The sequence below is a fragment of the Micrasema longulum genome, unplaced genomic scaffold, assembly GCF_059751315.1.
Source record: "Micrasema longulum isolate JH-2025_06_02 unplaced genomic scaffold, ASM5975131v1 h1tg000340l, whole genome shotgun sequence".
Lineage (NCBI taxonomy): Eukaryota > Metazoa > Arthropoda > Insecta > Trichoptera > Brachycentridae > Micrasema > Micrasema longulum.
In genome coordinates, this window is record NW_028277543.1 from 735437 (window position 1) to 759805 (window position 24369).

Genomic DNA, 24369 nt, shown 5'->3' on the forward strand with positions numbered 1-24369 from the left:
AACTAATACCACTTTCGGACAAAGGGATTTTGAGTATTATGCACTTAAAATCTTTAACCTACTTCCACTGTCAATTAAAACAATTAGTAATAATAAAATGTTCAAAAAGGCTATGAAAAAATGGATAGTGGAGCTAGGTAGAAGTGAAATGGATTGTCTCATTCGCCCAAACCAATATTGAATCAACTGCTCCACAAATTTACAGTTTATTTTATGTTTTTTTCCTATTTGCATTTTATAATACAAATAATATAGGTTAACATAAATTAAGCATAAATACGTAGTGTTTAAAACTGTCTGAACATTTTGTTAATTATCAAATTTTGTAAAAATAAAATCAAAAGTATATTGTTAAGTGTCCTCGGCACGGGTAACAACCCCAGTGAGGTCAAATTATTATTTTTTTAATCATTGTTTATAATGGAAAAAAAAAAAATAGGCGTTGAAATTTTTTACGAAAGTATATAAGAGCGTTGTCGAGTGATAGTCTCTCCGCTGTCTAATTTTGTAAATAAATTTTGAGCCATTTCAGTTGCTTAAGATAGTTAGAAATGTAGTGATATTATTTCCTAAGACCAAAAATATTCCTAATGCATGTATTCTGAATTCGTTTAAGTTTATCGAGTTATTTACACAGCTTAAATCATATTTTAAATAAAATATTATTAATAGTCAGTAATTTATGAAAGTTGGCTGATTGTGTGGTATCGAGATTATATCGAGATTCGTGCATTTTTGAAACCAGCATTATCGACGAAATCAAGTAAAGGGTGCTGCGTCTGTTTGTACGTGTAGAAAGAATGGACAATTAAAGAACGACTGAAAAGATTTACGATGCGAATTTCGATGGATGAAGAAAACAAGGAAGACCGAGAAAGGCGTGACATAACCAAATTCAACAAATAGCTGAAGATGGAAACTTCAGAAGTCGAAATCCTCGACGTGCGTGGACGAGAAGAAGTAAGAATATTGAGGAAGCGAGATTTGTACTAAAATACTTAATGATATGGTATTTTATTCTCTCAGCCTACAAACAAACACAAACCATTAACAAAGTATCGCTTCTGGTTTATTTTTTTCATGTTTTTTCTTTTCAGTGTGTATTTTACTATGTTTTTTAAATGTGTTTCTTAGTATCTATGTACATATTTTTTTACTACGTATTTACTGAGTTTTTTAATATGTTTTTGACTATGTCTTTTACATACGTTTTTTTGCTGTACACGTTTATAGTTATTTTTTTGCTGTCTTTTACTGTCTCTTGATATGTGTTTTGTTTTTTACTACGTATTTACTGGAGTTTTAAATATGTTTTTAACTTTGTCTCTTACATACGTTTTTTACTATATTTTAAACAATATTTTTAATATGTTTTTTTTAAAACTATGTATTTTACTATGTGTTTCATTATATTTTCACTATTTTTACTACCTCCATTTATTTTTTTTATGCATTAATTAATATATATTTTTTTACTGGCTTAGGACGAGGAAAAAACCCTAGTTAGATAGTCAAAATAACGTTGTACAAATGTATAATTTCATGCATATAATATGATATTAACAAATAAAATAAATAAAAATAAATTAATGAAACACCGGATTCTGGATGATTAACAGGCGTCTAATCAAAACTAACAAACTGCATTCATGATGCATAATGGAAGTCAAGGCCGATACAATTTAAAGCGTATTGGCTCTAAAGGTCGTGGGAGTGACATTGGTAGATGCACCGCTTCATGCAGGTGGACTATACAATGTGCAATGCAAATTAGTCGGGGCAAAATGATTAGGAGACAATTTGTATGCAGGGTGCAGAGCATCCATGCCTTGCATGACGATTCATGTATCCGATTATTCTGAGATTATTGGAGAAGACTTCGATATTACGATATCAGCAAAGATCGAAGGTAGGAATCGAAAGAGCCTACCCTATATCTAAACCTGGCTTCCCTTAAACTGTTTTTCTTTTATTCCGCATATTTTATTTTTATTTTATTATTAATAAAACATAAAACACAAAAAATACATATTATACTCCCAGGAGTTATTAGAAACTCATTTGGGACCGTTCATAAGAAAAAAACTTTTTTTTTGACAAATCATACAAATTAATACATCCAAAATAAAAAGAAAACATTATTGTATAAGAAACATAAAACACCATCTTTCATAAACTAAATTAATAATTATCACTATCAAAAAGATTTAAGAAATATTTTTTAATTGCGACACTTCTGGATTTTTTATTCAGTTTTTCGTGTCTTAGCTCATCAGGCAGTTTATTATATTCGGAATGGCCAATATTTTCAAGGACCTACTGCCAAACTTTGTTAAGCGACACATAAAGATTCCTTGAATAACTCGTATTGTAATTATGAATTGAATTTCCTATTATTAATTTAATTTGTACAAATTAGCGAGAGTTAATATTTAAAACAAAAGCTTTTATTGTACCCTTCACAGTAGTTCAGACAATATGTAATTAACCACATACCGACTTTTCTATGTCTACCGGTTTCGAGACGTACTCGTTTCTTCGTCGGGACACCAATTAAACCAACATGCAAAACACACTATACTACTTCACCATAGTTATTGCACAAAGATATAAAACCAACACGACATGCATTTTAATAAGCACATGCACTAATTAGGACAAACATACACTGATTAGATTATGAAAATATTTTATATTGTTTGAAAAATATTTGAAAAGATTAAAATGCATGTGGTGTTGGTTTTATATTTTTGTACAACTATGTTATATGTGTATAGTGGGTTTTGGAAAGTGGAACGTGGAAAGGTCCCTTATAGCGAGGGCGTAATCTCTCGTAAAACGTGAATAAAAATTTGCACAAAAAGTTGTGAGTGAATAATATGTCCAAATGGTTGTACACGAGTATTTTATCCCCTAAAAAGTATATTAAGATTACAAGAGAAGAACAGAACTAAAGGACATTGATTTTTGAGAAGGAAATGAGGGTTTTGGCATTCCCGTCTTAAAAATGCATTCCATCATTGTTGTACCAACTACCATTGAATTATTGAACTTTACATGATATGTCGGTATTGAGTACTTTTCCCCTTAAAATAAAGGAAAAAAAATGTGTCAAACATTGAGATCTTAGCGTGCATTGCTAAAACTGTCCACAAAACCTTTTACTATAAAAGGTATTGATTAAGAATCAATAGAAACTTCGCATTTCTTCTCCGTTAGTTTCCAGATTAGCATCAAAAACTCTCATTCCTCACAGACAATGTTGTATGCAAATTAGTCTGATCGTAGCGATTGAAAGCTGTTCTGTATGCAACGCGCACAGAAAATGGCATGCCTTCTTATAAAACTGAGGTAAAATGTCACGGCGCACACTGTTTTACTTCAAACAAGCTAGACGTTATAAATTTTCACCAGATTTTTTGAACGATGACGTCATGGAAGTATTCCAGGATAAATAGCTAGACAGATGCATGCGTTTAGTGATTATTGCATCCCAAAGGACATAATATATTTATCTGTGATTTCTTACTTGCATTCATTTGCTCAGCGCCGCGCTACGGTCAAGATTATATTTTGAGTTTCTAGTGTTTTAATTTGATTTAAAAAAAAATAAAGGTTACTTTGAAAGGTATGTTCCATATTTTTTTGCATATTTTATTTTAAAACATTGTAGTTACTCCTGTAAAAAATGTACAAATTTTGACATTTTATGGTCCATGTGTGTTTGTTTTTTAACTTCTCGAAAACATCAAATATTGTGTTTTTAAATTTTTTGTGCAACTAACTAATACAGCAAACTAATGTTTAATTTAATTTATTACCGTTTTTTTCTGGCAAAACCTAGCACCATGTTTATTTTTTATATTTTTCGCACTACATACACGATTTTCGGGCAAGATTTTTTGAACATGAAATAGTTTATCAAAGCAAGATAACAACAATATTTTGAGTTTGTCCAAATTTTCGTAGACAAGGACTGGATTCAACTCCCTGGGGAGCTGTTTATATTAACATATTACAATAGAGATGGAGAACATTTAAGAAAAGGTAATATAGAAGTCTAGGCATCTACAGGGCTTATGACCTGTCAATGGCTGGTTAAAGTGGCCACTTTACACTCTGTGTAACATTCACCATTCTGCCTATATTTAAACATCTATATTCCTTCAATTCTTTCATCTGTTGATGTTTGTGAAGTTAAAGAGCTGAAACCTTTATTTATGCGGGTGAGATTCATCTAATTGAATTATTTCACCTTCATACTAGCCAACGCCTGAAAATGTTTTTTTTTTTCAATTACTTTACTCCTTCATGGACCAGGTAATTTATCAACAATATTTTGAGTTTGTTCAAATTTTTGTAGACAAGGACTGGATTCAACTCCCTAGGGAGCTGTTTATATAAACATATTACAACAGAGATGAAGAAATTATCTGGTCCATGAAGAAGTATAGAAATTGAAAAAAATAACATTTTCAGGCGTTGCCTAGTATGTAGGTGAAATAATTCAATTAGATGAATCTCACCCGCATAAATAAAGGTTTCAGCTCTTTTACTTCACAAACATCAACAGATGAAAGAATTGAAGGAATATAGATGTTCAAATATAGGCAGAATGGTGAATGTTACACAGTGTGTAAAGTGGCCACTTAAACCAGCCATTGACAGGTCATAAGCCCTGTAGATGCCTAGACTTCTATATTACCTTTTCTTAAATGTTCTTCATCTCTGTTGTAATATGTTAAAGCAAGATAAATTTGTGGCGGAGTATAAAAATGTTTTGAATAAATTTCAGCTAAGAAATCAAATATGTTACGCTTAAAACACATACTTTTACGTATTTTTCTATTTTTTGAGAATTTAATATGTTCGTTTCAGTGGACTATCACTGATTTTCATCATAGCAGGATGAAATACATCGCACAAGTGGGTTTCGAGACCTTTCAAAATTTTAGCGCCTAGCTTGTATGAAACAAAACGCTGTGCGGCATTATGTTACATTAAGCAAAGGACGACATAATTTGAAATACAGGTATTTGTAATAATTTCTAATTAATAATCTATTTTACGTGATTTGAAAAATAATAGTAATAACTAAGAGTTCAAGTCATGTCTTGTATTCTATGTAGACTCATGTGACGATGTGACATCATAGGCATACAAGAGTTAAGATCGGAGTTAGTTGAATACCTCTCAATAACTACGTAAATATTTCCAACTGTGAGCAGTTAGCCGGTTGCCCCCGTCGAGTTCGCGTATATATGATTGCTCCAGGAATCAGCCAACAATGGCTGTCGCTGAGAACATGCACGGCATGATGAGAAGACGACTGAGGGAAACAGAAGTGGACGGACGGGTTATGCCGGTGGAGGAAGCTAGAGCGCACGGCAGGTGGGGGGAAGGAAAAAATCAGAGGCGCAGAACCATCCTTAACTCTTAAGGCTGTAGTCGGGTAAAACAAACACAAAATTAGGAAATCATACAATTCAGCCATTTTAAAACGAATGTTATTTTTTAAATCGCGCAGTAATAAAAAAATAAAAAAACATAAATTAGATAAGAACAATATTTTTTGAACATGAAACATAAATAGGTGCGAAGGTTTTCACGGTCACTGTTATCAATATTATGTATCTTTTTTGGGTGATACCGTGTATGTTGGATTTGATCCGACGTTTCGGCTACCATTGCAGGAGCCATCTTCAGGGAAAACTGTGTGTTTTATAGAGAAATGTATGTGTTTAAGTACTAGTAATTTGTACCGTGTCACAGTCAGCAGTAGGCACATTTCTTGTTTTGTAGGAAAGAATAATTATGTTTATGTACTAGTAATTTGTACTGTGTCGCAGCCGGCAGTAGGCACATTTCTATTCGTTTTTGTCATATGTAGTGCTGGGAACCATGTTGAATTTAATTTAAGCCCGTCGTCTTTGTTTATATTATTTGGATGTCTGTGTATTTCAATTGCCTCTTTTATTATTCGTGCACTATAATTACTAGGTTTATGTAGAATTTTTGGTTCAAAGGCGAAAAAATGTCCTGTGTCTATAAAGTGTTCCGCAATTGCGGATTTGTCTGGATGTCCAAGTTTACACGCTCTTTTGTGTTCGTCAATTCTCATCTTTGCTGTGCGCCCTGTTTGTCCAATATACACTTTTTCACATCCTTGGCAACTTAGTTTGTACACGGCTTCAGTTTCCAGAGGATTTTTATCTTTTGGTTTTACTAAATGGTCTTTTATTTTTCCCACAGTCCCAAACGTTGTTGCAATATTTTGTTTCTTCAGCACTTTGGCTATCCTGTCAGTTCAGATGAAACATAAAACTTTTAAGTATATTTTTTAACTGAAATACCTGTAAAGCATGTTGTTCTTATCTAATTTAGGTTTTTTTTTTTTTTAAATGGCAAAATCGTATGATTTCCTAATTTTGCGTTCGTTTTTACCGACTACAGCCTTAAAATGAAATATTTGTGTAAATCATAAGAACGCAAATATTTCCTTTCATAAATAAAACAATAATATATTTTCTATTATTCATAAAAATTAAGGCCTGTAACAGCAAAATGCGACTTCATCATTTTGAAAAATAAGAAAGATATATCAAGTCTTGTAGTCTGTGTAAACTCAAGTAACATTAAAATAATGTTTTTCGAAAACTCATTTTTTTTAAACACTAACAATTTACTAGCAGCTTAAAATTGAAGAAAATGTTTAATTAAATACAAATCTTTATTTCTCTATTGAAATATTCTCTAAAATTTGAACTAAACAAAAGACAGTAGGGCAAGTGTATTTGTGTAATCTGTAATACAATATACAGTGCGAGATTGTGAGATGTAATATCGTGTATTGGGAGAGAAATTATCAACCCTGAATATATATCTTCTCTGCAGAAACAACGTATTATCTCGAAAACTGAGATTTTACAGGAAGCTATTTTTAAACATTAAAAATAATAATTTAAACGAATGTTTTTTATACAATGAATCTGAAGTAAATATAAAAAAATTAATTGAAGATTCATTCAACATTTGCTGAGATTCTATTTTTTTTTAAATGTTAAAAGTCAAATAAAATGGTGGATAATACGCTGTTTAAAGGTCATTCAACAAAATAAAAACAAAACCAGGGAGATTTATTCATATTAAGTGGCTCATATAAAAAGAATGATTTTTAAATAAAGAAGAGACTGATTTTTTTACATATATGCGGGTGTAAAATGTTTAATTCTAGGTAAAATTCATGAAAAAGTAGGCATCGATGAAATGAAAAAATACTGCATTGAAAGGAAAAAACCAAAACTGTTTGGGTGATCTCTTTGAGTTTGATTCCCGAAACTCGGGAATGGTATCCAAACAAGCTGCCTAAATATTAGCTATACGCGGCGCATCGATAAGTGAAAGACAAAACACAATTTCAAATAAATGAAGCACAGTTCTGTTTGCGCAAGGTCCAACGGTTTTGCGCGACTGGTATAACGGTACCCACCCGAACAACGGGGCGCCCGGTAAGGTGTGCACCATGACCGCGGCTCATTGCGATGGTGACACCAGATACCCTGTCGATCGGTATGCCGACACTGACGCTGATAACGCGGGGCCGCTGTTTATATAGCCGTGTGCAGAATGAGGGCGCGCGCCATCCCGTGGGACAAAATGAGGTGGGGGATATTGGAGAATTGCGGATATGATAGGGAGGAAAACGATTGTAAAGTAAACTGAACCATAAGTACGTCACGCTAAACTGACCTCGCCTAATCTAACCTTTGTAAAATTACTTAATCTAACAATATCAATATCAAAATACAGGATTGTATAATATTTTTTGGTATTACCTTTTAATATAAGGCAATAAATGTTTATTTTAAGAAAAAAACTGCCGAACCAAAGTCAGTGGAAGAAATGCTAGTCCGATAAATTAAAAATTTACTCCATTTTCAGATTTTTTAAAAATCGTAAAAAAATTTTTGAAAAAAAATTTAGAATTTAAAAAAAGTTAACCATAGAATGTTCCTCTGAAGTTTCGCGGTCTGGCTCTGAAACACGGGTTATATTATTAAAATAAATACATTTCTTTTTCATTTTTTTATTTTGTATTTGTTAAGACTTAACATATTACAACAGAGATGAAGAACATTTTAGATAAGGCAATATAGACCTTTAGGCATCTATAGGGCTTATGACCTGTCATTGGCTGGTTTAAATGGCCGCTTTACACATTTTATTTTATTTTATTTATTTATTTATTTGACACTTTATATACATATACAATAAATATACATATAAGGGCGGGCATATTGCCCTAAGGCAATTTCTTCCTACCTACCCAAACCGTTCAGTTTGAGAAAATTATAAATACATGGACATATTGAATCTTACAATTTTATACAAAAATTAGAAGCAAAGATTAACAAAAATAATATATATGTATATATATATAAAAATAACACTATACTATGAAGAGAGGAGAGGGGATGGGAAGGAAAGAAGAAGGATAAAGGAACAATTTAAATATTTAGATAGTGACATTTCAATCTTGACTTAAATGTAAATAATGAAGGGGCGTCTCTAACATTAGTGGGTAGATTATTCCACAATCGAGCGGCTACTACTGTGAAAGAGGAGGCAAAAAAATTAGAGCAATGCCAGGGTATTAAAAGGATTCTCTCGTTACTAGAACGAAGAGATAGTCCGTGTTGTGAAAGAGGTTGGATGAGCTCTCTCAGATAAACAGGCGAAGTAGGATTATTTAAAATATTGTGAAGAAGTGATAGAATGTGAATGTTTCTTCTATGCCTGATACTGAGCCAGTGTAGTTGCGTGCGATACTCGGTTATGTGGTCAAATTTGCGAAGATTAAAGATATAACGAATACAAATATTTTATTAGGTAATTCAACAAAGATACATACTAGAAACATACAATTTGAAAGCATTCGTCAATACAATTTTACATGCATATATATCTTCAATTATAGAATTACACAAAATAGATTTATATATGAGGTTATAATACATATTACATACAGGATACAATGCATTAAAAAAAAATAAGTTGTACATGTGTACTTATTGAATAAGATTTATTCCTAAGAGATTTTTCGCAAAAGCAGAGAGAGTATCATGAAAAATGTCAATTTTATTGTTTCGGCAGTATATATTATATTTCCGACACATGCGGGCCATGGGTGTGTCGTATGTAACATTATTTGAAAACAAAGGCAGTTTAAATATTTCCCGATGTCTGAGTGTTCTCAATCCCGCATTTATTTGTATTTTATTAAGAAGGTTAGTATCTACTTAGTAGTTTAATATTTTATACAGAAATTTTATATCGAAAACAACGCGTCGTTTTATTAGATAATTAAAATGAAAAAGAGTTAGAAGTTGCTCGTAATTTGAATTTGAACGTGGGTTAGAACATTGTGTAATATTCACCATTCTGCCCATATTCGAACATCTGTATTCCTTCAATTCTTTCATGTGTTGATTTTTTATTTTTTTATTTTCTTTTATTCAGGAAACATACAGTACAGTTACAAAGTTTAATATTTTACACAATTAGACTTAATTCTAATGGACCAGTGAAGTTTCCATATTATAAAGCAATTATATGTAAGGTTAATTATGAAAGTATAAAAAAGAGAAGGAAAAAGAAAAACATAAATGAAAGTTGTTTAAAAATTAAAATTTATGTGAAAAAAAGATATTTTAAAGTTTGTAGTTTGTAGTGAGTATTTACAAATGGAAATAATATTAAAAATGAAAAAAATTTGTAAGAGTAATTAAAAATTAAGAATTGAAATAAAGAATGAAAAACATGCTCAGATGTAAAAATAAAATAAAATAGTAATAACATTTTTTAAAAAAAAGGAAAAACATGTTGATGTTTGTGAAGTAAAAGAGCCGAAACCTTTATTTGTGCGGGTGAGATTCATCTTATAAAATTATTTCACCTACACACTCGGCAACGCCTGAAATATTTATTTTTCAATTTCTATACTTCTTCATGGACCAGGTGGATTCATCAACAATATTTTAAGTTTGTCTTGTAGATGCCTAGGCTTCTATTTTACCTTCTCTAAAATGTTCTTCATCTCTGTTGTAATATGTTCACGTTAAAAGCTTCACAGGGATTTAAATCCAGTCATTCTCTACAAAAATTTTGACAAACTCAAAATATTGTTTGTTAAGACTTTTTTAGTATTTCAAAATTTTTATTTTCTCTGTTTTCCTTCGAATTTCATTAAATTATTGTTAATTCGTTTTACTTTTTACCGTTATCACGCTTTTAGAGTATTTGTAGAGTTTTGGTTTATCTTTACTATTAATTTATTTTGTCATACTTTACAAATAACTGAACTCTATTTACGTGTTTGTATTAAAAATAATGTATTTTTCTCCTTACATGTGAAAGGCACACAGCGAAGTTTTTTGAATAACATACAAAAAAACAAACGATTAATACAATTTAATATTAATTTCATTTATGTGCCAGTCAGGATTTGAAGACGGTACCACCTGTTTAATGTACCAATAAGTAAAACATCGTATGTTAAAAATGTTTTTTTTCGTAGGACTTTTTCAGTGTACAATACAAAATTTAAAGACATAGACTACACAAAGATCACTCTATCAGTTTTTTTAAATTTTTTTAAATTTATTTATTTTTAAAAGGAATAACCCGCTAAGCCTCTATTTTGAGGCTTGTCAGCAGGTGGGATAGAGGGGATATGGAAGAAGGTAATAAAAATACACCACAACACCCAGACCAATTGAGAAAAAAATCTTTCTTGGATTTTTTTCTTGCAACTGGCAGGAATCGAACCCGCGACGCCAGTTTCACAGATAGCCGTCTAACCAACTGCGCCACGGCGCCTGTCTTAAAATTGAAAATGCATTGCAAAATGCAAAAATGCAACTTGGTAGACATTATAAAAATAAATATGTACATCTCCCTTTCCTTCCTTATTCTCTCTTAAACTATCCTTGTCGTAATCCCGCGCAATTTACAATAACTTACTGTTCTTTAAAAAAAAAAGAATATTATTGAAAAATATATAAGAGTACATGAAAATAAACATTTTATATGTATAAATTAATATGTATTTATATAATATGTAATATATTTTCTTTACTAACTTTGTATAGTTTGTGGAAATCTGTTATTGGTTCTGAATTTATACACTATATCTGTTTGTTTACTATAAATATGTATGTAGAATTGTTGATTTCCCAAATAAAATAAAATAAAATAAATAAAAAGGCGCAAGACTGAGTACATGTTTTTGTTTTCATTCACTATTGTTTATCAAGTCGAAAACAAATAGGAACAAAGGAGATTCTTGCAAAAGAATATTCGAATGAGGGAGATTTTTTCTACTACCCAAGTTCAAATGACATCATCGATCACGATTTACAACGTGATGGGAGAGAAGAAATCGTGATCCAGCACGAGATACTGTCGATCCGGCTGTGCCAGATCCGAAACAGATATTGTAAGCTTCGAAACCCATTATCAGAGACACAAAGTCGTGAACATACTAAACTTAACAGAACAATGCAGAGATCCTATTCAAACATAATTTACAGATCACGAACGAACAGAACTCTGCAGATCAAGCTAAGAAATTCGACAAGAAGATCACCGAAGTTTTCGCTCTACTGTTTTTGTGGAGAAAGAAGGTCTAAGGTCGCGTGACGTCAGTTGGAAAAATACCAAAATTGGAACAATACGAACCACGTTGCTCCAAATACTTCAACAATACAAAGATTTTATCTACGATTTAAAAAAAAACATGACCATTAAAACCAGTTCTTGCCTTGTTGCTCAGCTAATTCGTCAAGTTCGTCAAATTTTAAGCACCTAAGCTACCGTGCGTTAACTTTTGTGGAATGAAGCCACCAAAATTAACATTAAATGTATTGGAACAGAATCATCAAATGGTGCCATGATATTTCTAGAAAATTGATGGACGTTTAAATTGAATCTGAGACTCGTTTTAAAATTGACCTTTAGAAAAAATCTGATTAGATACCATTTGATAAAAAAAATATACATGCATAAATGATGTAGTACCTAATTAAAATAAACATAAAACAACTTTGTTTAGAAGCACTTAATTTCATTTTTAATCTACACCGGCTTCCTTACCAAGGTATATTTTACTAATGAATATTTTATTTAATTTTATTTATATAGAATACAAACAGATGTACAGGTTAAATAATTATAAATATAAATTATAAAAAATGTATATACAAAAAGTAGTAGGGCCAGCTATCCAAAAACATGTATTCACTTAATTATACTGAAATAGAGCGACGACGGTTTAGACTATTTAAATAATAAATATACTATATATTAAAATAGAAGATATATGGACAAAACAATGAGATAGTGGGAAGGAAAAGAAGGAAATTGATGAGGCGTGGTGAAGGATGAAAAAAGGAAAATAGGAGTGGAAAATTGCGTTTGATTTGATGACGAGAAATAAAGTGCAAAAAAAGACAAAACGTCTATTTTTTCTGTTATTCTGGATCAAGACTATTAGTTCTCTTCTGTACCTATTATATGGAGTGTGAAATATATAAAGACTATTAAAATTCTTGTTAAATGTTTCACACACATTGAATTTAATATTTTTAACAAAAAGTAAATATACATGTATATGTATGAATTCTAACGCTTTTGCTTTCCCATTTTAATTTTTTCGCCATTGAAAAGAATAACCGAGAAATTTGAATAAAAAATCTAGCAAAATTCCAGAAATCAAAAACATGCGCAGTCAAAATTTCAACTGACGTAAATCATAAACCAAAGGCGAATTTCCTTTTTCTTTTCTCTCAAATCCATAAATGAACTCTGTAAATTACCAGACTTAAAAAGTACTCTACTACTTATGATTTTAAATCATTATACCAAAATATTAAATTTTTTAATTAGTTTTCTCAATCTATAAACGAAACAGCCGTTTCAAATAAACAATGCATTAAAAACACTCCCATCTATAAATCAAATGGGTAATTATTTACAAGTCGATCATGCAATATGCCACGTCGTTTTTATAGTCGGAGATTCATTGCGAACGATATTTTGCACATGCCCCATAATAAATTATCCGTCCTATATTATAATTGACACATTAACATTCAACAATACGCCATGAGTGATGACTTAATAAGGCTTTTGTCTAAGACCTCAGCTGACCTTATGAGGAAGAATTGATAGACTGTATGAAAACAGATTTGAGGCCAATTAATCTCAATACCAGAAACAATAATCAATTGTTATCATCTATGAGAATAACTAAATTAAAACACATTAATTACTTTAATGGAACTATGTTTTACATGGGCAGTAAAAGTGACAATAAATTACGTGTTTTACATTTATAATTATGATGAAATAATCCAAAGAAATAATGTGATTTTTGCCCACTTAAAGTAGTGGTGTAAAAATCAATATTGCAAAAAACCATGTACTGCGAAACACTTCGTGCCTTGATGCTCAAAATCCCCTGACTCCGTCAAACCAAATCATCGAAAGGGTCGAGAATTTCAAATACCCGTAGCTCAATCATAAATTACTATCGACCACAATGAACGATAATGAACATGCTTAAGTTATCCCAGTTATAAGTCAACGCGTTAATCTCTAAGTCGACGCTGGTGTCGGTTTGTTTTTTGTTTTCCTCGTAAATAAATACAGTTTACTAGCGAAAAATCGGCGTTTGCCGAAAAAAAATACAATATATTGCATTTGCAAAATAGTAAGGAGTATGTATTACAAAAAAAGTGAAAATTAAATTACAATTACAATGGCGACTGCTTTTCTTGACATTTGGCTTGCCGACCGCCGTCTAAATGCAATTAATAGCATGATAATAAATAAATAAATAAAATTGCAGTTTTGGAATCTTTTCCATATTTGCACCGAAAAATTCAAATATGCGATTGCGCAGCAGGATTATACGTCGCGAAAAGTAAATATTTTGAAATTTAATATTAGGTGTTCACGGATGTTGCATTGTGATCGCGAATACGACAGACAACCATGGTGAGAAATTGTTATCACGTCGCTTATTAGCACGTCGATAGTTATTTGTGATTAAGCTACTGATAGTGTAAGTCACAGAACTGGGAGTGCTTACTTTAAAAAAGAAGTGGAAGTGCGACTAGGAGTAGAAAGCGCCACATTCAACAAAATGAAAGATGTCTGAACATCGGATATTTACTCAGTGAAAACCAAATACCACCTCGTTTAGTCAGTATGGGCGACTCTACTAGTCGGTGGCGTATTATTACTCTAAGGTCTTTCAATGCTTGAAAAATAATTTTGCATTGCGGATGGAATATACCAGACTTATTATATCAGAAAATGAGTCTGGTATAATATATTGGTGTCGGCCTCTGGGTGCAATGGTCAGCGCGTTAGTCTGCCATGCAAGAGGTCTCGGGATTGATTCCCGAAATAATTGATATGAAATATTGATTTATAAGGGTGTTTTCACACGAAAATATTTCATAGTCCCGGGACTGGTACCTGAAGCGTAAGACTGATCATCTTCACTTCATGTAACAAAAATGATCAAGATCGCTGCAATCGGTGTACCAATGCTATGCCCTATGCCCCATTAGGTGCGGAAAGGGAATGATGATGATTCTATCACAATTTCGTAAGTTCGTTCGTTCGTCATAAATATATCCATCTCACTCTAACCCAATCAAAATCGTATTTTGCTCTTATACGACACGAATCACTTACAGAATAACGTCACTAAAATAATCTAGGAGAAAATGCACTTTGAAACCGGCTTGTAGTCCTGTGGCTAGCGCCGCGGACTTGCGGATCAGAGGTCCGAGGTACGAACCCCGCTTTACAACTACTTTGTTCCCTTTTTCTTATAGTGAGTTATTTAAAACTCGTTAAAAAGGTCAATTTTTTAAAAATATTTGGGTAAATTAAATATAATTATATTGGGTAGACTATAAGAACGCAAATATTTACATTTTGAATTAAAAAAAATACATTCATATTCTAAATATCTCCAAATGTTTGTAGACTAGGTTGGATTTTACTCCCTAGGGAGTATAAGATCGAAATTTATTGCAAAAATAGGGTATTTTCTTAACTCTTCAATCGGTTGGCTTTTGTAAAGTAAAATAGGTAAAACCATAATTGATGTGGGTGAGATTCGTCTGGAAATGTTGTTGACTAAATAAACTGATATATAAAAAAGTATTGGGCGTTAGCAAAATTTTTGTCCCTTTTTTTCTAAATTAAAAAGTGAGCACGAAAAGTAAATTGAAAAGGTTATAACATCATTCGAGAGAAAATTTTCTGCTTTACAAGATACTGTGTTTGCTTTTATTTACTAATTTATTCAACTTTTTGTACATAATGTTAATTGTACATTGGCGGGCTCGTTACCAAATGGCAATTTCTTCTAACCAATCAATAAAATAAGCTATTTATGCCGTAACAAATAAATTATATATTTATGAATATACTTTTCCATGTGTTTCCCAAAGTTTGCGAACCAAATAAATAATGAATAAAAATAATACTGCTTACCGTTAGGGGGGTAGCCAGGCCGTGCGCGTGGTGGCGGTGGCGATGACGCCGGCGGCGGCGTTCGGACGCGCTGGACGTGCTGCGTGCACGCTCGCCGTCGGACTCCGCGCCGTCGGAAGCGCCGGACGCCTCCGCCGTGAACACGGAGTCGTGGGACACGCTCAACCCCGACTGGTGGGCAGACCCAGACCTGAAGAACGAGACATGGTTAATTTTTTTCATTTATTGAATGTTGAAATTTAACATTAATTTAATTCATTTATATAGTTACGTAAAATGAAACATGTTTTTTATTACAATCTCCAAGAGACTAGCTCTTGTCCTTGGAGAGTGACTTACACTGTTGTAGTTGTTTATTGTTTATTATAAGAGTTTATATAATTTTAAATACGAGTACATGAGAAAAAAATAAAAACATAGGACATATAAAGAAAAAATAATAACACATTCATACTAATTAAAATTTAATGTAGTTTTTACACATGTTCAAAAAATTTCTTTAGATTTGGAGAGTTACAGTGATAACATTTAATAGATGTGTAAAAGTAGATATGTATAAAAGTTTTAAAAAAACATGAACCTTTTATGAAATTTATTATTGAAAAAAATTTTTTTTTAAATAATTTCCGAGAAAGGTACGCATCGGTAGATATGAAATTTAATTTGGGAAAATTTACACAAAATCAAAATTTTGGGGTTATTCGAGAGGATTTTGCAAACTGGGAGTTTTCCAAAGTTAAACTCAAAGTTAACTTAAAGTTAATTAAATTTCTAGTAAACCGTAAATTTCCCCAACTAAGTTTTCTTCTGTTTATCGCGTTAGTAAAACAGCAGAGCAGGGCCTCGATTATGATGGGGAGATAAAGACGTCACCTTGACGGTATAGTTGAAGATAAATTCCCTCTAGCGAATATAAAGATATACTACCGACCCCCCCCCCCTGAAAGTTTTGAGTAGGTACATCGATTTGAAACAAGGGGAAGCGTACCTCACGGTACACATATTTACGCTCTAAAATAACATAGCTTCAGTATGACGACATAGTTGAAGATAAAAGTCTCCCGACCAACTATAAAGGTACACTACCGATACCCCCCCCCCCCCACCATCAAGTTTTGATGTAAGTACATCGGTTTGTACCGACGGGTCTAGAACTCCTCGATACGTTTATCTACGCATTTAAAGTGTCAAAAATTTTGTTCCACTGAGCAATTTTTCCTTTAATTATGATTTATTAAAAAATTTAATCGTTTTGAGGTTGGCACTTTTTTCTTAAAAGCCTATTAAATTTTGAAGTAAAATAAAATTCCGACATAACTGTCACTTTAACAAAACGAACGCCTGGATTTGAAAATAATGTCGCTAGTTTCTGTCCTATTAACAAATAAGAGTATCTAGGCGTTAGAAAGTTACCACTTTAAAAAAAATATTTAGTAATTATATTTTTTCCATCTGTTTTACTATCTTTCCGAGTATATGTATCGAGACGTTAAAGGAGCCAGATTTGTAATCGATCGGTAGATACATACAGACCATCGTTAAGCGTACCGTCTAGGTGATATCCAAAAGTCATACAAAATATATGTTCAAGCGAGCATTTTTTGCTTGAATTGGGATTTATTGGAGTTAATAATCGCTTTGAAGTGAGCACTTTTTATTACAGAAGCCTATTTAAACTATAAATGAGAACTATTTTTAATGTAAATGACGTAAGGAACGCGGACTAATTGTTTTCGGTCATTCCATTGGCTTGTTTCGATCATATGATGTCGATATGACAAATAGGTAGAACATACCGAAGTAAGATACAGATAGTACAGAAGTTAAGTATACCGTCTCGATATATACAGATGAAGATAGCTTTCGTAATCGAGGCACAGGGGTGAGAGGGCTGCCCATGACGCCCAATCTGGTCAATGGTTTTATTTCTTATTTCTTACACCCCCACAAAGTCTAGGTCAAGATCGCGACGGGAACGAGTGTTGGACACTTGCCAACAAAAAATCAGGGGTTTTAAACACAATATTCGGAACTAAAACAGTTTTAAATACTGAATGTTAAAAACATGAACATATTTATACAAGTATGTGAGCCCATTGCAGATTGCAGATGAAGTGAACTAACTGATATTTGAAAGGTGAAGTAAACTATATGTATATATATATTGATAATTTATAAATCGCCATTTTTCTGAAAATCAGCTCACAGTAACACTAAAAAATAGTATGACAGTAAGAAATCTGGCCACTATTTTCATTTAAAAAAAAAATATTTGACAAAGAAGTTTAGAGTTTAGGTGATATTTTAAAAAACGAAAAAAAAAACAAATTTATAAAAATATAAGTTAGATTACAAGTCTTACAGCTACTGAGCGCATAGACGGTTAGAATTCTAGACCCCGTTAACTAAATTTACATATTTGATAGTTGATTACATTTGCCTACAGAAGCTAGATTACTAATCGTCTTGGAGCTACAAAGTGCATGGACGAATGAAATTCTAGTTACTTAAAATTATCAATAAATATACAAAAATAAACATCGAGCATAGTAATAAATTTGTGAAGTGTTCATGCTAAAAAGTAAACAATAAAAAAAACTAAACAGATAAAGCACCGTTTCAATACTATAGATAGCAAAACAGATAAAAATATGCAAAAGGTAGCTTTCGTGGATTTTGGGTAGTCACAGTCGCACATGTGGCAAACACAGACAGTTTGCAAAATTTCTGGAAGATAGCCCATGTGTACGTAGTTGTCGAGAACTAATTACTTATATTCTTATCTTATCGTATACGAGTCCCCTTAACGTTGGCGATCACTACAGCGAAAGCATATGTATCTATCCTGCGCTAATTTTATATTTTGCAGCTAGAACGACTGCTTATTGATGAACTCGCCGTAGTGATTCCTGGTAAAAGATGACCAGAGTGGTTTCCCGTTGCCTTCTCTGGTGGATTTTCTGGGTTCGAACTGTCAGTAGGGTCGCAGTGAGTCACGTCTTACTAGAGGGTGTAATTCTATAAAATGCTGCTAACGCCCAGTTGCATTCCACCGGCAACACTGCTGACTAGTCCTACTCGTTAGCGTCCACGTCGCGAACCCTGGGCAATAGGATCACACTTATAACGGATGATAGCAGCAAATAACGAGAGGATAAGAGGCGAGTTTTTGGCGCATCCAAACCAAAACCAACCAGCTGAGGGAAGGTAACCCAGACAGAAAATCGTATATACTCCAAGCTTATATTACATTTTTGTGATCGGTATTGTCTTAAAATCTTTTTTCCCCGTTATTTATGTAAAAAAACATCCAAGGTTATTAAACTTTATGACATCTTTAAAAAAGCATCTATTATACAAACTTTAAAAAACAAACCCACTAATTTACAAAATTCTCGAAACTCTAGATTTCCAAATGATTTAACTTTACACAGATGTAATACACCTGCAGCTTTAAATCATTATTCATATCTTGGAAATAAACTTTAATAATCATCCAGAAATTTTGAAATCAATACAGAATATTTAAACATTTTAATCTTAATAAAAAAAACACATGAGACCCACCCTAGTCTGAACTCCATACATTGGAAAATTGTGAATCTTTTAGAATACAACATCTAATTTTGAGGAATCTGTTTGAGATAGTAAAAATTAAGTGTAAATAAAATATAAAACATGTGTTAATAGATACTATATGTATATTTATAAAAAATAAATGTAAAACGACTCACTCTCTAAACACGGGTTTTCACTCTATTAGAGAGGTAGAAACGTTATTATTCTATTATGTATGTACCAACCATTTTGTAATTATTTCGATTATATGCTATATGTATAATGTAATATTTAACGCTAAATACTAATTTTTCGTCGGCTGCATATAAATTTTTATTTAATCATGTTTTTATTTCGCATTTTACTGAGTTTTAAAATATTTTTATTTACATATTTATGTATTTTTAATGTTTTTTACTATGTTTTCGCTACATTTATTACTTTGTTTTTACTGTGTTTTTGGTTAGTTTTTTTTACTACATTTTTACTATGTTTTTATTACATGTTTACTATGTTTTAACTACATTTTTTACCATATTTTTAGTCCATTTTTCACTTTGTTTTTCACTTTGTTTTCTATCTTTATAACTGTTTCTATATATTGATTAGTGTTTTTTATATTTTTTGACTGTCTTCAAAGACAAACCGTTTTTTCTCCCGTTCAAACGGGATAAAAAACCCTAGTTAGGCAGTCAAAGGAACTTTTTATAAATTATAATTTTGTGTATGTAATATGATATGATTTGTAGAATATAATGTCTAATTTAAAGGAATCTGTTTAAGAAAGTAAAAATAAAATTTAAAATATAATATGTGTATAGATACTTTACATATATATATGTATAAAAATAAATGTAAAACGAACTCCTTCTTTAAACACGAGTATACACTCTATTAGAGGCTTATTTATTAAGTATGTACCAAACATTTTTAAACTTATTTTTTATTTTACATATAAAACGTTGAATACAAAAGTTTGACTATTTTTTAGTTTACCTGTAATGGGCTTATATTACAACAGGCTAGATCTTCGCATTTTCTTTTTTTTTTATAGGAATAACCCACTAGGTCTTTAAAATATAGACTTTCAGGCGTTGCCTAATATGTGAAATAATGCGATATCTTCACAACAATCTTTATTTATCTTCACTAAAATCAACAGATGGAAGAATTGAAGCAGTATGGATGTTCAAACATAGGCAAAATGATGAATGTAACAAATTGTGTAGAGTGCCACTAAAACGAGACAATGACAGATCATAAGCCCTGTAGAAGCCCTGCCTAGACTTCTATATTCCCTTCTCTAAAATGTTTTCCATCACTGTCGTAATTTGTTAAAATTTTATTTACCTATCGTTAATGCCAATCCATTAGGGCTTTCGTAAGCCTGTGTATATGCTTTATAAAAACATAGATATTGAATATGGCAGGCGCGTGGCTCATTCGGCAGGCGGCGTAGCGCTGTTGGTTAGACGGCCAAGAACCTGGCGTCGCGGGTTCGACTCTCGCACTTTTACACTTCTTCTTGGACCAGCTGGTTTTATTACAATATTTAGAGTTTGTCCAAACGTTTGTAGACAAAAGACTGGATTTCACTTATTTAAACCAGCCAATGACAGGTCATATGCCCTGTAAATGCCTAGCCTTCCATATTACCTTCTCTAAAATGTTCTTCATCCATGTGGTAATTTGTTTAGATAACAAATTATTTTTTGAATTTATTTAATTTTTTGTACATAATGTAAATTGTACATTGGCGGGCTTATTGCCAAACGGCACTTTCTTCCAACCAACCAATAAAATAAAAGTTTTATTTTTATAATTTAAGTTACAAAAATTTTATTATATATTTATATATTAATTTATTATTTACATACAATATTACATTTTTATTATTTTTTAAAACATTAAAAAAAAATTTTTTTACAGGACTCACCAAGCCAATTAATATGGCTAGTCGGTAAAGATCCTTTACATCAAAATATATGATAACACTACATAGTTGTAGAATAATTATTACTACAAACATAAATATAAGGAGCGAAAAAAAAGTTAAAATAATTTATGTTTTCAAATATTATTTAGAAAAATGGAAAAAAAGCAAAAAAATAAGTAAATGATATCGCAATTCTAAGAAAAAATAAATACAAAACCGGAATACCAAAATTTAAAACAAAAGTGCGTACATAATTAATAGAAAATAGAAAACAAACGACCAAACTAAGCCCTTTAGAAATATTGACAGAATTTGACCAACACAACACGAACTGAAACAACGAAGGAAAAATGATTCGCATTGCAAAACAAAAAAGTACCTACATAAAATTATAAAGACAACCCTAACACGTCAAGCCTAATAGATCGGGCTATGTTTTACCCCCTTAAAATAGCAACTTACTTCCTTCTGTGTCCATCCACGACAGTGTCCATGGCGAGAATGCGGGCGGGGGGAGGTTCGCCCCCGGCGCCATCTCGTCCCACGCCCTCGGGGGGCTCCACCGATCCGCGGTGCCCCCGTCTCCTGAACATGCGCCGCAGCCCGCGGAGGAAGCGCCGCTTCTTCGTATCTGGAATGTATTACATTTTTTTTTATTGTTCAATGAAACGTATTTTGTTTCAGTTTGAATACGTCGTTATAATAAATTATTTCAATTACTTATGAAGATCAAATTCGCAGAACCTTACAAAAAAAAAACAACTGTTGCGCTTGTAAAGGTACATACATCATACTGCATAAGGTACTCAAAATTTTATAACATTAAAAAATATATCTAAAAGTTACAAAATAATAAAAAATAGTAAAAACGTGTTTTATTTTTATTTATTTTATTTTATTCAGAAAACATACAGTTATGCATAAAAAGTATTAAAAACAACATTTATAAAATAAAAAGATCAATCAAGTTTTCATAAATTATGCAAAAGATATAAACATTAAATGTGACAAAAAATAAATAAGAATTTCAAGCGAGAAAAGAATAATTGTTGACATTTGCGTTTTCCATGGAGATAATAAATTAAAATAAATTAAAATACCGAATGTACACTCCGAGCCATCCACGCACACACATGAACGCACATATAAAAAATACACAAACATTTACATTACATGCGGCACATATACATAGCATAAACCACTCAAGATGCACATTCAGCAACTATCCCAAATAATCGACCCCATGAAGAAATTTTCTGTTCAAATGCAACGTGCAGTTAAAAATGTCTACATCAATACTGAGTCCATTATAATTTCTACAGGTACGATTAATGAATGAATTCGAGGTTTAATTGTTTTTACAAGTTGGTACATAAAAAAAGGGAGTTTAATCTGGTATAGCGAAGAGGACAACGGAAACCAATATTTTGTAAAAGATACGGCGAATCAACTATATTATTTAGAATTTTTGAAAGAAAAATTAAATCACTTGTAAAGCGCTTTTTTTGCAGTGATTCTATATTAAAATTAATCAAAGATGCGCCGTAATCATTTTCAATGTTACCAAAACGATATTCCAGGCTCCTTATAAATTTCTTTTGAATGTTTTCAATTTGATTAATATATACATTATACTGAGGGGACCATACTAATGAAGCGAAAAGCGTTATATTCATATTTATAATTTTTATTTACTAAAATAAATATTTTCATTCTTGTAATAAAGGCATATTTGACATCAATTTAATCCGAGCGTAGTTAGGTTTTTTAAAATCAAAGTTTGAAGCCTCACTAACTCAAGCGCCAATATTTTTCTTCTTAGTCGTTCGGTCTCGGCAAAAGAGCAGATGTGGTCACATTGGCACGAGGGAAGCACGACGTTTGATCCGCCTCCATCCGCTTCATCTTCAGCGCTCCTGGAGGCCTCCTGAAGAGGGACGCCAGTCGCTTCTGTTACCAAGTCGGTCCATCTGGTAGGACGTCTTCCGCGAGATGAATTCCCTCTACTTAATTATTATTATGGATAACTTATATAGCGCCATTTTCGTAATATAATACCTCAAGGGCGCTTTACATAGTGATTCTATTGTTAAATAAATTTCATTGAAGCTTTTAAATTTGTAATTTAATTAAAACAATTTATTTTGTTGTCACATGCTACGGATTTATTTAAATGATTTAGAGAACAGGTGGGTTTTAAGTTTTTTCCGAAACATCACTTCACTCTCACAGCCTCGCACCTCTGCTGGGAGAGCATTCCATGCCATAGCCTGCGACCGCAAATGGGCGTTCACTGAATTTAGTGCGCTGTTTGCGTAGAGATATAATAACTTTTTCTCTTGCCGTAGACGTAGCTGATCTAAGCGTAAGACGCCTGTCAGCTAGTTCATCTAGAATGCATAGTTCCCTACCCGTTCTTGTACCACTAATTTTACCATATTTTCTATTCGTGTAGTGACGCGGCCGAAGTACCCGAGAACATGGATTTGTACACTGGAAGAAAGACGCTGTTGAATATCGAGTTCTATAATTATAGAGACATTAGTCCTATGGGCTGTACATCTAATATTAATTTTGTTTAACGTAGTCCTCGTCATTTTATGATAAAACAAAGTTCATAAATATTTGAAAGCCATTTTGCTAAAAACTGTTTAAATGTCGCTTAAATTCCTCTAGCTATCGGCGTCTCAATTTACCGACATATTTGAATTTTTTAGACTATTTTAAACGAATTGAGAATACAATGTTTAAAGTATGTCCAAATGTTGCAGACTGGCTGGATTTCCTCCCTAGGGGGTTATTCAGATTTAAATTTGTTGCGACAGAGGGAAAACATTTTTAAGAACGGAAATGGAAGTTTAGGCATTTACAGTCCTTATGACCTGTCGTTGGCTGGTTTAAGTAGCCACTTTACTAGTCTAATCAGCTTATTTGAGATATTTAGTTTAGACATTGCTTTATTTTTTTATTTAATTTTACAATTCGCCCAAGGGGCATTTACAAAAAATATACAGGTAAGTACAAATACAGTAAGTGATAATTTAAAAAATACACACTTTTTTTTTCTATACATGTAGAAACAAAAAAGCATGCTACAATGCAAAATAAAAAGTGAAACTTCGCACAGTAAAAAAGAAAAAATATGCATATAAAAAATGTTAGAGTGTAAAAAAGTTAAAAAGCAAATTGTAAAGAATTAAAACAAAAAAAAATGGTGTAAACAAATTAATGTTAAAAACAAATAATAAAAATTAGTTTACAGTAAGTATATGTAAGATAATAATATAATATACGGTACA

The 24369-nt window shown here is 32.0% G+C and overlaps 1 protein-coding gene across 2 annotated transcripts in view; it reads right to left on the reverse strand.

Annotated features, from left to right (window-relative positions):
* Nucleotides 1-24369, reverse strand: part of LOC148282315 (uncharacterized) — a 346468-nt gene that overhangs the window by 203171 nt on the left and 118928 nt on the right. For both annotated transcript variants that reach the window (XM_088225237.1, XM_088225239.1), the window contains exons 4-5: nucleotides 21533-21701; nucleotides 15577-15766 (exon numbers count right to left, since the gene is read on the reverse strand). In XM_088225237.1, coding sequence (XP_088081363.1) covers nucleotides 15577-15766; nucleotides 21533-21701 — 359 coding nt within the window. The remainder of the gene's footprint in view (nucleotides 1-15576; nucleotides 15767-21532; nucleotides 21702-24369) is intronic.